Source organism: Sciurus carolinensis, chromosome 2, assembly GCF_902686445.1.
Source record: "Sciurus carolinensis chromosome 2, mSciCar1.2, whole genome shotgun sequence".
In the NCBI taxonomy this organism is placed as follows: Eukaryota; Metazoa; Chordata; class Mammalia; order Rodentia; family Sciuridae; genus Sciurus; species Sciurus carolinensis.
In genome coordinates this window covers 21,464,924-21,478,161 of record NC_062214.1, presented here as the reverse complement: position 1 = coordinate 21,478,161, position 13,238 = coordinate 21,464,924, and the positions used below count along the sequence as shown (strand labels likewise).

Sequence of the window (13,238 nt, the reverse complement as noted above, 5' to 3'; positions counted from 1 at the left end):
CTGCGCGGCCCCCAGCGCAGGCCCGCCCCGCCCCACGCGCGCATTCTTCTGCCTTGTAAGGCGCGGCCGCCTCGCCGCCCGCCCCGCCCCCGCCCCGCCCCCGCGCCAGGCCCCGCCCCCGCGGTCCGGAGCCCGAGCCCAGGCCGAGCCCCAGCCAGAGCCCGAGCCAGAGCCCGAGCCGAGCCACCGCCAGAGCGCACCGCCCGCCGCGCAGCTCCTTGCCCCGAGCGCCTCTCAGCACCAGGTGGGAGCCCGGCCCGGGCAGGGCAGGGTGTCTACAGTAGGTGACCTGACGGGCTTGGGACCCGGCCGTCACCGGGTCTGCGCTGGCCCCAGGGACAGGGGATCAAGGGCCTGCTGGGCGTGGACAGCGGTGTGGGCTGGGGCTGTGAGTTCGCTCGCCCCGACCGGGATCCCAACCTGGGACTGGGCGGTAGCAAGACTGTTCTGGAATCTGGGAAAAGTGGTTCTTGGCGAGGGATCAAGTGGTCCTGCTCTGCCTCTCCAAGCCCAGAACTCTGGTCCCAGAGGGTGCTGAGATCGCCGGCACTCCGGATTCCAGACACAGCCCGGCCAGCCTCCAGGCCCTTCAGAGCATCCGCGCCCCCTCCTCTGCCCCATTCCCACATCCGGGGGCAGGAGAAAGGGACGGTGACCAGGAGAGAGTGTGTGTGTGTCTGTCTGTCTCTCTCTCTCTCTCTCTCTCACACACACACACGTACACACACACTCACACCACTCACACCAAGTGCTGTGTGTTTTGACCCGGGAGCTTCCCTTCTCTGGGCGGTCTTAACAGCCTCCAGCTCTGGCAGCTCTGAGGGAAGTCAAGTAATTCGTCCTCGGGTGAGGTGAGCTCTTGGCAGGGTACCTGGCATCACCGAGTCACAGCAAGGGGGCACAGGTCTGATCTGGCTTCTACCCAGGTCTTTGCTGTTATGGTAGAATTTCAGACATCAGTAGGAGACAGATGACATCTAGTCACAGCCTGGGACCCTGGGGAGGGGAGGTGTTGGCTTTAGGGCCAAGGGCCCCAGATTGTGTCTGACCCTGGTCTCTCAGCCAGGCCTGGAAACTGCCTGCGGTGACAGGGGCCTTGGCCGCTTGGTGCGAGAGCTTCCCGGTCAGCCTCTTTCTTTGTCCAGGCCTCAGGGGCACTCAGGGCCCAGTTTGCTACCCACCAACCCAAGCCTGCCAGGGTCTTGGCCTCCAGCTGGCCCTCACCCCTGATGGGCACACATTAGCCTTCTCCAGCCTATTGTACTAACTGCACAGCTGGAGCCACTACTCCCTGCTGCCCAAGGTCGCTCCAGCAGACAGGGTGGCCCTGTGCTCCTCACCATGTCCTGGTTGGTGAATGGAGAGGGTGGGGACAGGTGGCCTCGAAGGCAGAGTGCCCTGGTGGGCTCAGAGAGAGCGCTGGTGAGCCCGGCACACCTGCCCTCGAGCTCTGCAGACAGATGGCGACAGTGATGACCACCTCAGCCTTGGAGGGCGCGGTGGACTTCTCTGTGGGCAGCTTCAGTGCATACCACGAGTCCAAGTTCCCAGAGAACAATGGGCTTGGGAAGGATTGGGCCCTCGAAGCCACAGGAGAGGAGGGGGCGGCTTCTGGGTGCAATGGCACTCCCTTCCCTCAGCACTTTCCACTCCCACGCAGGTGGGCTGTAGGCGGCCAGTCTCAAGACTTCAGGCAGCTGTGGCCCCGAGGACATGCTGGGCTGGCCAAACCCCAGCTCAGGATGTAAGCTCCCATAGGCCAAGGGCCAGCTGGACATGGTGGTGTAGTTCCAGCAACTCAGGAAGCTGAGGCAGGAGGATCACAAGTTCAAGGCCAACCTCAGCAACTCAGCAAGACCCCATCTCAAATTTAAAAAAAAAAAAAAAAAAAAAAAAAAAGCTGGGTCTGTAGCTCAGTGATAGAGCACCCCTGGGTTCAGTCCAGTGCAAGGAAGGAAGGAAGGAATCGAAAGGTCAAGGTTGCCCAGTGTGGTGGTTCACGCCTGTAATCCCAGCAGCTCGGAGGCTGAGGTGAGTTTAGATCCAGCCTCAGCAAAAGCAAGGCACTGAGCAACTCAGAGACCCTGTCTCTAAATAAAATGCAAAATAGGGCTGGGGAAGTGGCTCAGTGGTTGAGTGCCCCTGAGTTCAGTCCCCAGTACCCAAAAAAAAAAAAAGGTCAAGGTCTTAGAATAACTTGAAAGGTCATTGGGATGAAGAATAGCACAGGCAGAGGAGGCTTCCTGGAGAGCCTGAACCAGGGGGCTGGTTGCAGAGGGAAGAGGCAGCAGCCACCCTCCTGGGGCCTCTGCCTGCTGAGGGAAGGCAGGACCAGGTCTTCAGGCGCATAGTCCCACCAAGCTGTGACGAAGATTCAGGGAAAGGTCTTAGTTTCCCCGTCTGTGCAGTGGAGGACCCCCTCACCGTCATTTGTTCAGCAAGCATCTGCCAGTCCATGGTGGCTACGGCTGTGTCAGTCATTGGCCCTGGGATGAGGGAGAGAGGGGCTTCAGGTGTTGATGTCAAAGCAAGAGTGGGGAGCACAGCTCCCGCTGGGAACCTGGCACAGAGGAGAGAGCCCTGCAGGAGGCCAGGGAGGAAGAAGAGAGAGGAGAGCGGGTGCGGGGCTGAGAGGCCAGGAGGGCTCACCAGCCTCGAATGCCAGGCTAAGGCCCCAGGCTTGCTTAGGGGCTGGGGGCAGCAGGAACCTTCCAGGGCTTCAAGTGGCAAGTGAAGGGCGGGTCTGAATACTGCACAATGAGAACAGGCCCTGGCCTCTCAGCTGGGGAGCCTCATCCTGTAAGCACAGGATGGGGCCCAGGACTGGTCTGTCACCCACCCAGGGGCTGGAGAACCGCCTGAGGAGGACATGCTGCAGGCAGTGGGGTGGACTCTGGAGCCTCCACTCCGAGCCTCCCAGCCTCCTGTGGGCAGCACAGCAGGATGGGGAGGGCCGAGGGGGGATGAGGAATGTCAGGCATGCAGGGTGTTAGCCCCCTCCTGCAGGTCCCAGGGCTCCTGGAAGGCAGCCCCGGCAGGACCCCTGCTGCCTCGCACACGTAGCCCCATCCTGTAACTGGGCAGGGTAAACACTATCAGGATTAAAGGACAAGTGCATGTTAGCGGTTGGCACCGAGCCCAGTCCTCAATGTTCTACCCAGTCAGCAAAAATAGCTCACTCCATGCCCAGGACTGTTTCAGGTGCTTTTCGAGTACTTGGTTAATTTATCCCTTCTGCTGGGCAGTCCCCATTCCCAGATGAGAACACAGGTTGGAGAGAGAGAGGGAGTTGTTCAAGATCACGGAGCCCAGCTGGGTGCAGTGGTGCATGTCCGTGATCCCAGCAATTCAGGAGGCTGAGGCAGGAGGATCACAAGTTCAAGGCCAGCCTCTGCAATTTAGTGAGACCCTGTCTCAAAATGAGAAATAAAAACGGCTGGGGATGTGGCTGAATGGTTAAGTGCCCCTGGCTTCATTCCTCGGTACCAATAAATAAATAAGTAAATAAATAAGGCTGGGGGTGTGAGTCAGTAGTTAAGTGTCCTCCACTCATTTAATCCCTAGTCTATTAAAAAGAAGATCGTGGCGCCCATGCTGGCCTGCCTGTATGAAGAACTGGGTGTCAGGGGACCTGCGCCTGTGGGAGGCTCCAAGGCCGGGCCTGGAGCCAAAAGCCATCTGGGGGAGGCAGGGGGATTCCCTGACTCACAGTCACGCCCTGCACCCCCTCCCTGCAGGGAAGCTCCACCCACCTGAAGCCAAGATGTCCAGCAAGCGGGCCAAGGCCAAGACCACCAAGAAGAGGCCCCAGCGGGCCACGTCCAATGTTTTTGCGATGTTTGACCAATCCCAGATCCAAGAGTTTAAGGAGGCCTTCAACATGATTGACCAGAACCGCGATGGCTTCATCGACAAGGAGGACCTGCATGACATGCTGGCCTCCCTCGGTGAGCAGGGACCAGGGACCAGGGACCAGCGGGATGGGACGGGATCTGAGGCACCAGGCAGGGGCTGCGCCTCACTGAGCACTTCCTGTGTGGGGAGGCATGTGGTGCCCACCCTGGGGGTAGTCACCCTGACTTCACACACTCGGTGGGCAGGGAAGTTGAGGCAAAGAACACTTCTGGAATTTGCCTGGGGTCCAGCACAGGATTTGAACCTAGCCGGGCTGACCAGAGTGGGACCATCTTGGGCAGATGTAACGTTGCCAGTAACATTTGATTTAAAGGGGGTTGGGCTGGACACGGTGGCACAGGCCTATCATCCCAGTGACTCAGGAGGCTGAGGCAGGAGGATTGCAAGTTTGAGGCCAACCTCAGCGACTTAGAGAGAGCCTGTCTCAAAAAACAAAAAGGACTGGGAATGTGGTAAAGCACCCCTGGGTTCCATCCCAGTACCAAAAAGAGTAATAATAAACAAACAAAGAACTACTTAAAAAAAAAAAAGTGGAGTTGGCAGCTAGATGAAAGTGTGAACTGCAGCCCAGCGTGGTGGCCTGTGGTCCAGTGACCTGGGACGGCGAGGCAGCGGGCAAGTTCAAGGCCCTCCTGGGCAACTTAGTGAGACGGAGTCTCTAAATTTAAAAAAAAGAAAGAGAGGAAGGAGAAGGAGAAGAAGAGAGAAGAAAAGAAGAAGAGGGCTGGGGCTGGGGCTCAGTGGCAGAGCCCTTGCCTAACACGTGTGAGGCACTGGGTTCCATCCTCAGTGCCTTACAAATAAAAATAAATAAATAAAGGTATGATGTCCATCTACAACTAAAAAAATATTTAAAAAAGAAGACACATTTGAAGTGTAGACCCCCATTGTTGCGGGGGTGGACTGAGCCAGCAGGTAGGGCAGGCAAGAGCATCTCCCTTCACCCCAGTGACTTCTCCAGAGTCAGGATCCTGAGGGCCCCGGAATCAGCTCCAGCGCACGCTGCGCAGGAAACTGGCCCTGAGGCCAGGCCTTGTACACGCCCCGCCATGGGCTGGCCCGGACAGGCACGCTGGGCCCCAGCTCCCGGAACCTGCTGGACCCAGGCGGGAAGGAAGTCAGGCATCACTGGGCAGCCGCGTGGTCAAGCCAGGAGCATCAGGGCCAGACCCCAGCACGGCCCGGCACAGCCCATGCCCGTTTCTCTGCCTCTGTGATGGCACCGTGGCCCTCACACACACCCATGAGCATCTGCCAAGAAACCAGGCGGCCCTGAGGGGGCTGAGCTGGGACACTGCCCCCCACCCCCACCCCGGCTGCTCTCTGGGGTCAGGCCAGGCTCACTTGGATCCTCCCTCTCCAGGAAGTCACCCAGCAGGGCTCTCACCTGGGGCCCTCCCAGTTTCACCAAAGGGGAGGACAGAGGCCAGGGAGGCGGGTGGCCCTCAGTGCCCCACTGGGGTCCTGAGGGTCATAGCTCTCCTGAGCCTCTGCTCCACTAACCATCCCATGGGGACACAGCAGCGTTTAAGGCTGAGAGCAGATGAGGACAGGAAGGCTCCTCCCCAGCTGGTAGATGTGATTATTATTCCTACTTTACAAAGGAGGAAACTGAGGCTCAGAGAGGTTAAATAATTTATCCAGTGTCACACAGCTAAGTGGTAGAGCTGGATGAACCCAGATGTTCACTCCAGAGTCCAAGGGCTGTTATGAGCGTTTTGCAACCATTATCTTATTCATCCTCACTATGCTCCTAAGAGACATGGGAAACCAAGGCACAGAGCTGGGATTCAAATCCAGACTTGTGAGACACCAAAGCTCGCTGCTTTGACCACTTTTGAAATTGTGTCTGGAATTCGAGGTCAGGATACCTGAGTTCAAATGCTGGCTCGCTGCTGACTTGCTGTGTGGCCCTGGACTGGCCGCCTTGCCTCTCTGTGCCCTGGTTCCTCACCTGTGGAGCGGGAGTGAGACCGCTCTCTTCTCCAGGGTGACTGGTGGTGGCAGCCGGGATGCTGGCCGCTGGGCCAGGCCTCAAGTCAGAAGGCCGCCTGCCCCAGCACTGTGCTGTCCATGGCAAAGCTGGGAGGGGCAGGGAGGGCATGCGGGGCTGGGGCCTGGACGCAGCACCCACGCCCGCCTGCCCGCCCGCTGCAGGGAAGAACCCCACGGACGAGTACCTGGAGGGCATGATGAGCGAGGCCCCGGGGCCCATCAACTTCACCATGTTCCTCACCATGTTCGGGGAGAAGCTGAACGGCACGGACCCCGAGGACGTGATCCGCAACGCCTTCGCCTGCTTCGACGAGGAGGCCTCAGGTCAGAGCCCCCAAAAGCGGGGCCCAGCCCCACCCCGGCTTCTGCCGCCAGAACAGTTAGAGCCAGGCGGCTCCTGTTGGCTCCAGGGACACGGGCCAGGGCAGCCCAGGTCCCCGAGGCTCCCACTTCCCCATCTCACCCGCTGCCCCCACGCTCCTCTGCGGTGGAGCTTTCCAGAAATCAAACCGTGCCAGCCCTTCTTGCCAACAAGGAACAGAAACCAGTCTGTCCCGCAGGCAGCTTTTCCAAGGGACATGCTGAGTGGAGGTGGCAGCAGTGACGGCTCTCAGGGACCCGGGTCTACCACAGCCCCAGCACATTTGGCACTTTTTCCTGTCTTTACAATTCCTGCCAGGTTGGCATGTTTTCAGCCCCATTTTCCAGATCAGGTAGGCACAGAGAGTTCAGGTACCTTGCCTGAGGTCACACAGCCAAGCATGGAAATTACCATTCCAACTCAGGCAGTGGAGCTGCGGAGCGCACGCTGGTAAAACAGGATGTGCCCAGCAAGCCTTGCTCCACAGCCCGTGCTCCCCCCAGAAACGCCCGCAGACGGCCCTACTGGGGAAGGCTTCCTGGTAGACCCTGGCCAGCCCTCCTGAGCGCTCCCGCCCAAGTCCCCCTTCCTCGAGCAGACCAGGTGGCATCTTCCTGGCCTCTCTGCAGCCACGAGATCTGCAAGGACCAGGGTGACAGGTCGGGGTGCTGGCGTGTCCCCGCCCAAGTCCCTGCTCTCATGACCCCCACCCGGCCCCCAGGCTTCATCCATGAGGATCACCTCCGGGAGCTGCTCACCACCATGGGTGACCGCTTCACAGACGAGGAGGTGGACGAGATGTACCGCGAGGCTCCCATCGACAAGAAGGGCAACTTCAACTACGTGGAGTTCACCCGCATCCTCAAGCACGGTGCCAAGGACAAGGACGACTAGGCCACCTGGCCCCCCAGCATAGCCCCCCACCACCCACACACACACTCCGAGCCCACAGCCCACGGCCCCTCGAGGGGTCCCTGCCTCAGGGGTTTGGGTCCAGCTCCCAGGGGAAGACCCGGGCCTGAAGCTCAGCATCGAGCGAGGGGTACCCAGCTGCGGACCCTGAAGGACCATCGTCCAGGGAGATGGGAAGGCCCTCCAGAGAGTGAGGGCCTCGGCCCGGCCTGCCTCTCCTGGGCTGCCCCCAAGGAGGAAGCGGCCCTGGGTCCTGGTGACAGACACCACTTCGTAAGCACCCACACATGCTCACCACGCCCCCAGAGGACACCAGACCCTCCCCTGCCCGTCCAGCCCCCAGAGCACCCTCCCCACCTGGGAGTGCTCAGGACCCCTGGACAGGGGCCTTTGTCCCAGGGGAAGCAGGGTCTCCAATAGAAGGCTGAGCACTACTCTGTGTCTGTGCTTTTGGTGAAATCAGGGCCGTAGGCCCAAACCTTCCTCCTCCATCCCCAGTGGCTGCCTGACCCCCTCTGACCAGGAGTCCCCGCCATGGGGTCCCTGATACTCAGGGCCAGGGCTTAGCTGATCAGCAGAGGGACAAGCTTGAAGCAGGGATAAGGAGGTGTCCTGCAAAGCTCAGGGAGGAGGTAGGGACCAGATCACCAGCCCTGGGTGACCCCGCCCCTCACTCCAGGCAGCCACAGGGCCCTGGGGCCTCACCCTCAGCAGTGGAAGGGAGGTGCCGCCCCAGGACACCAGTGCAGGAAGCCAGAGCCTAAGACACCTGCTGTGTGCAGAGAGGGCAAGGACCCCGCTGCCTCTGAAGGATGGGGACGCTGGGTGGAAACGAGGGCTGAAGGACGGGTCAGAGCCGGAGGGCAGACCGCCTGAGCTCACCAGCCGGTCTGCGCATGTCCCTTCGGCCCCAGACAGGGTCAGGGGACAGTCTGCATCCGCCATGGCCTTGTGATCTGCTGTAGAGGTCACCAGACCGGCAGGGCAGTCAAGGCGGGGTGAGCAGCACCCGGGAGGCCCTAACAAGCCCAGGCTTGACCTACTCAGGCCCCAAGTTCCAAAATGAGCCCCACAAGAATCCCAGCCCCAAACAAGGTCCAGACCAGGCCCAAATACTGTCCCAGACTCAGTCCCAACCACACCCCCACTGTGCATCCCACACAGGGCCCGTGTGGCTCTGGGCCTGGCGCCCCTCCTGCTGCCTCTTGGGAGGGAGGGTCTCTCAGGCAAGGGTGCACTGAGGGGCCCAGAGCACTGGCCGTATCCCCCATGAAAGGTCACAGGGTCATGGGGGTGGAACCACTGCAGCACCAAAGGCCTTCCTGGAAGAAGGCAGGGGCACATAAGAACGTCCCCTGGACCCCAAGCCTCAGTTGAGGGCCTGGACCAAGACTCTCACGCCACCCCAGAAGGACTCACGTGGGGAGACAGAATCAGTCCAGCCTTGCTGGTCTCAGAGCAGCCTGGGGCAAGCAGGACCCAGAGAAAGTGAAAAGGAAAGTGTTCTGTGGAGAACAGGAGGACCAGCAGGCCAGGAGGAGAGGGTGCCGGGTACCCAGACAGCCTGGCCAGGGCTGCTGGGCATGCTCAGAAGTGGGGGAGAGGGCAGTTTTCATTCCACGAACTAATTACCAAGATATTTGCTGGGTGTGGTGGTGCACACCTGTAATCCCAGCTACTCAGGTGGCTGAGGCAGGAGGATTGCAAGTTCAAGGCCAGCCTGGGCAATTTATGAAGCGCCATCTCAAAATAAAAAGGGGTGGGAATGCAGCTCAGTGGTAGCGTGCCCCTGGGACCAATCCCAGTACAAAAACAAAGAACTCAACAGCTTTTCAGAATACTACTACTGCTAATAATAATAATAAGCTAATGGGTCTTATTCATTTCAGGCAATATTTACAGGTAAGAGTGAGGCACTCCCAGAACTTTTCAAATCTGTCACAACACCCAGAAACCACAGAGGAAAATAGGTTTAAATGCATAAAAATGAATACATTCTGTAAGGCTGAAAAAATAAATAAATAAATAAAAAAGAAAGAAGTAAGGTTAAAAGCCAAATGCAAAAGGGAAAAGATATATATATAACATACTTAACAAGAGGGTTAACAGCTGGGCACAGTGGCACACGCCTATAATCCCAGTGGCTTTGGGAGGCTGAGGCAGGAGGTTTGAAATTTCAAGGCCAGCAATTTAGCGAGGCCCTGAACCACTTAGCAAAATTAAAAGGAGGGGGACGGGTAGCTGAGTGGTAGAGCAACCCTGGGTTCAGTTCCCTAAACCAAAAAGAAGCAGGGGGTTAACGTTGCTCTATGCAGAACTTCAACCACTCAACCAGGAAAAGGCAACGAGGTGGGATAGGATAGGCAAAGGCTGAAGGAGCTTTTCTCATCACTTAGCAAACATTTTTAGGTGCTCAACATCCTTACAAAATTGTATCATTTCCTATTATCTCCATAGTTTCCTAGTGTTAATTATTATACTTCGCTCTTTGGTAAAAGTACCTGAGTTTCTAACAATTACATTCCCAGGAGCAATAGTCATATCTGGAAAAAGTTGGGTGACCTCAGGCAATTTGCCCTTGTTAAATTCATCCTTTGAACAGATCTTTTTCATTTTTATTTTTAAAAAGTTTTTAGTTGTAGACGGACACACTACCTTTATTGTATTTATTTTTATGCTGAAGATCAAACCCAGTGCCTCCCATGCACCAGGCAAGTGCTCTACCACTGAGCCACAATCCCATTCCTAATTTTTCATTTATTTATTTTCTTTTATTTTTGATACTGGGGAGTTAATATGCTAAGCATATGCACTACCCCACTGAGCTACACCCCAGACCAATTTTTTTTTTTTTTTTTTTTTTTTTGCGGTGCTGGGGATTGAACCCAAGCACTCTACCGACTGAGCTATCTCCCCAGGCCCCCGACCAATTTTTAAAAATTTTTAATGTGGATTGAATCCAAGGTTTCACACATGCTAGGCAAGGGTTCTACCACTGAGCATCCCCAGTCCTTTTTATTTCGAGACAGGATCTAACTAAGTTGCCCAGGCTGGCCTTGAACTTGGAATTCTCCTACCTCAGCCTCCTGAGTCTCTGGGATTACAGGTGTGCGCCCCCACATCCATGACAAAGGAGTTTGAAGTGCTGAAATAAAATAACCACAAGCCGAGAAGATTTTCCCAGAAAAAAAAATATTTTCCCAGAATGATAATGAAATAAAAACACTAAAGATAGACCTTCTACTGTCACTGGGAGTGTGGCTCAGTGGTAGAGTGAGTGCTTAGCACTCTTGAAGCCCTGGGTTCCATCCCCAGCACCAACACAAACAAACAAAACACCCTGGGCTGGGGATGTAGCTCAGAGGCAGAGCACCTGCCCAGCATATGTAAGAAGCTGAGTTCAATCCCCAGCACACCTCCCACCAAAAGAAAAAGAGAGAAAGAGACACAGAAAAAGGTAAGCTGAAGGGCTGGGGATATAGCTCAGTTGGTACAGTGCTTGCCTTGCACTGTTTAATCCCCAACACTGCAGAAAAGGGCAGAAAAAAGAAGAAGACAAAATGGAGACACTAATATATATGCCAAGTTCAAGGATGGAGCAACTCAAAGTTGTAAAGATATCAATTCTACCTAATTAATGCATAAAATTACTATAATTCCACTTAACATTCTTGCAAGTGCTCTTTTTAAAAATTCAAATATCATCTTTGTATTTTGGTACTGGGGATTGAACCCAGGGGCATTTAGCCACATCCCCAGCTCTTTTTTGTATTTTATTCAGACATTGTCTGACTAAGTCGTCAGGGCCTCATTAAGTTGCTGAGACTGGCTTTGAACTCACAATCCTCCTGCCTCAGTCTCCCCAGCTGCTGGGATTACAGGGGGGCACCACCCTGCCTGTCCCTCACATTATCGTCTTAAACATATACATGGAAGAGTAGAGGTCCACAAGCCACCATGTCAACTTCTGAAAGGAATAAGTAGGGAGGACCCACCTTTTGAAATACTAAGGTATGTTACAATGCCATGGTAATAAACAAGACCAATGACCCCAATTTGTCATTTTAACAGAGAGAAAAAATTCTGATCTTACATTGATAGAACATTTGTCAGTTGACCCTCCTCCCTCAGCCTCCTGAATTGCTGGAATTAGAAGCATGTGCCACCACGCCTGGCAAATTACTGTCTTATTGAAAACACCCAAGGGCTGGACGGTAGCTCAGTGGTAGAGTATTGGCCTGGCATGCACAAGGCCCTGGGTTCAACCCCCAGCCCAGAAAAGAACTCTAACCAACAAACCAGAACGTGAGCTTGCACATGCTAACATGCCATGATGCACATTAACGTGTTAACATGACCCAGGTTAACATGCCAGAATGTGCAATAACATCATAAGCATGTGACATGCACTAACATGCTATGCCCTAATATGCTAGCTATACCCTAACATATGCTAAGAGGTAGCTGTCTATGGCCTGGCATGCTTAGCATACCATGGCTCTATCACGAGTCTTCCATAACACACCATGGCATGTGCTAACATGACGTAAGAAAACCTAATGTGTGCATCATGGCTGCAGCATAGGATTGTGGGAATGAGGAGGTCCGAGGAGATGGGGATACCTGGACTGGGTGAGACCATCAAGGGGTACCTGATGCTAACAGTGTCCTGACCAATGAATGGATCTCCACAAGAACAGGCATGCATCCAGTAAGCACACAAGAAATGACTGAGGTTTATCTGAAGTTTGGACTGAGCCTGGATCACTTCCCTTAATTGAGGTGACATCATCCCAGGCCAGCTCTTAGTGGCTTACCATCCTTACTGGCTTGGGCAATACACAAACACGAGATGCATCCTGACTCCATCAAAACTTCTGGAAGCCAGGCACAGTGGCACATGCCTGCAATCCCAGCGACTCAGAGGCTGAGGTGGGAGAATCCCACGTTGAAGGCCAGCCTCAGCAACTCAGACTCTGTCCCAAAATAAAAGGACTGGGGATGTAGCTCAGTGTAGAGTGCCCCTGAGTCCAATCCCCAGGACAGTAAAAACAAACAAAACAAAACAAATTTTTGAGAAAGCAGTCTTAAGGTTAGAGGGAACATGGAAGTAATTAAAAGAACAAAATTCAGGTTGCAGCCGGGCGTGGTGGTGCACGCCTATAATCCCAGGGACTCGGGAGGCTGAGACGGGAGGATTACAGGCCCTAAGCAACTTAGCCAGACCCTGTCTCAAACTTTAGAAAAACAAAAAGGACTGGGGATGTGTACTAAAAAGCACCCTTGGGTTCAATCCCCAGTACAAAACAAAACAAAAACAAAAACAAAAAACATATGCATATATATGGCATTTCTACCCAGGACCTGCTGCAAAGGGAAACATACCAACAAAATGTGGTTCAAAGCTGCAAACCCATCCTTGCTGGGAGGCCGTGTTGTCACATGTTGCCACTAGAGGTCACCCAAGGTCACTGAGTAAATCTGGGATGGAGTACTCAGAACTCCTAGCCAGTGTGCAGTCCACCGTTGCCATCTGCCCCATCCGGGCCTGTAAGATTCCTCCAGTTCCTTTCTTTTATTCTTTCTCTCGGTGCCACAAATGGAACCCAGGGCCAGCCCCAGGCCTTCCAGTTCTAAGATGCCAGGATGCCATCCCACGTGACCAGCAAGCCCCAGGCCCAGGAGCCCTCAGGAGCCTAAATAAAGGGATTTTTCAGCTCCGGGTGCCCAAAGGTCACACTGAACTATTCTCTTCTCTCCACAGGATGGCGTATTATAAGGCAGCAAGGAAATGTCAGAAAAGAGAACAAAAGCCTTGGGGATGTGGCTCAGTGGTAGAGCACCCCTGGGTTAAACCCTCACTAACACACACACACACACACACACACACACACACAACACAAACACAAATAGAAGGTAAAAAAGGTAAAGCAACCCGTCCAAGATCATGCTGCGAGAAAACAGCAGAACCAGATTCACAGCCAGGTGAGGGAGACCCCCCCACACCTGCCTGGTTGCTTGCTCACTTTGCGCAGCCGCAGAGAGGGGTGGGAGA

General features: G+C 55.1%; 1 protein-coding gene across 1 annotated transcript; it reads left to right on the top strand.

Annotated features, from left to right (window-relative positions):
- The first annotated feature begins 129 nt into the window (after positions 1-129).
- On the top strand, positions 130-7,617 carry Myl9 (myosin light chain 9). Its single transcript, XM_047541903.1, has 4 exons — positions 130-244; positions 3,738-3,947; positions 6,073-6,234; positions 6,993-7,617. Exons 2-4 carry the CDS (start codon positions 3,764-3,766, stop codon positions 7,163-7,165), a joined length of 519 nt encoding a protein of 172 aa, XP_047397859.1. The 5' UTR covers positions 130-244; positions 3,738-3,763; the 3' UTR covers positions 7,166-7,617.
- Positions 7,618-13,238: the final 5,621 nt, after the last annotated feature.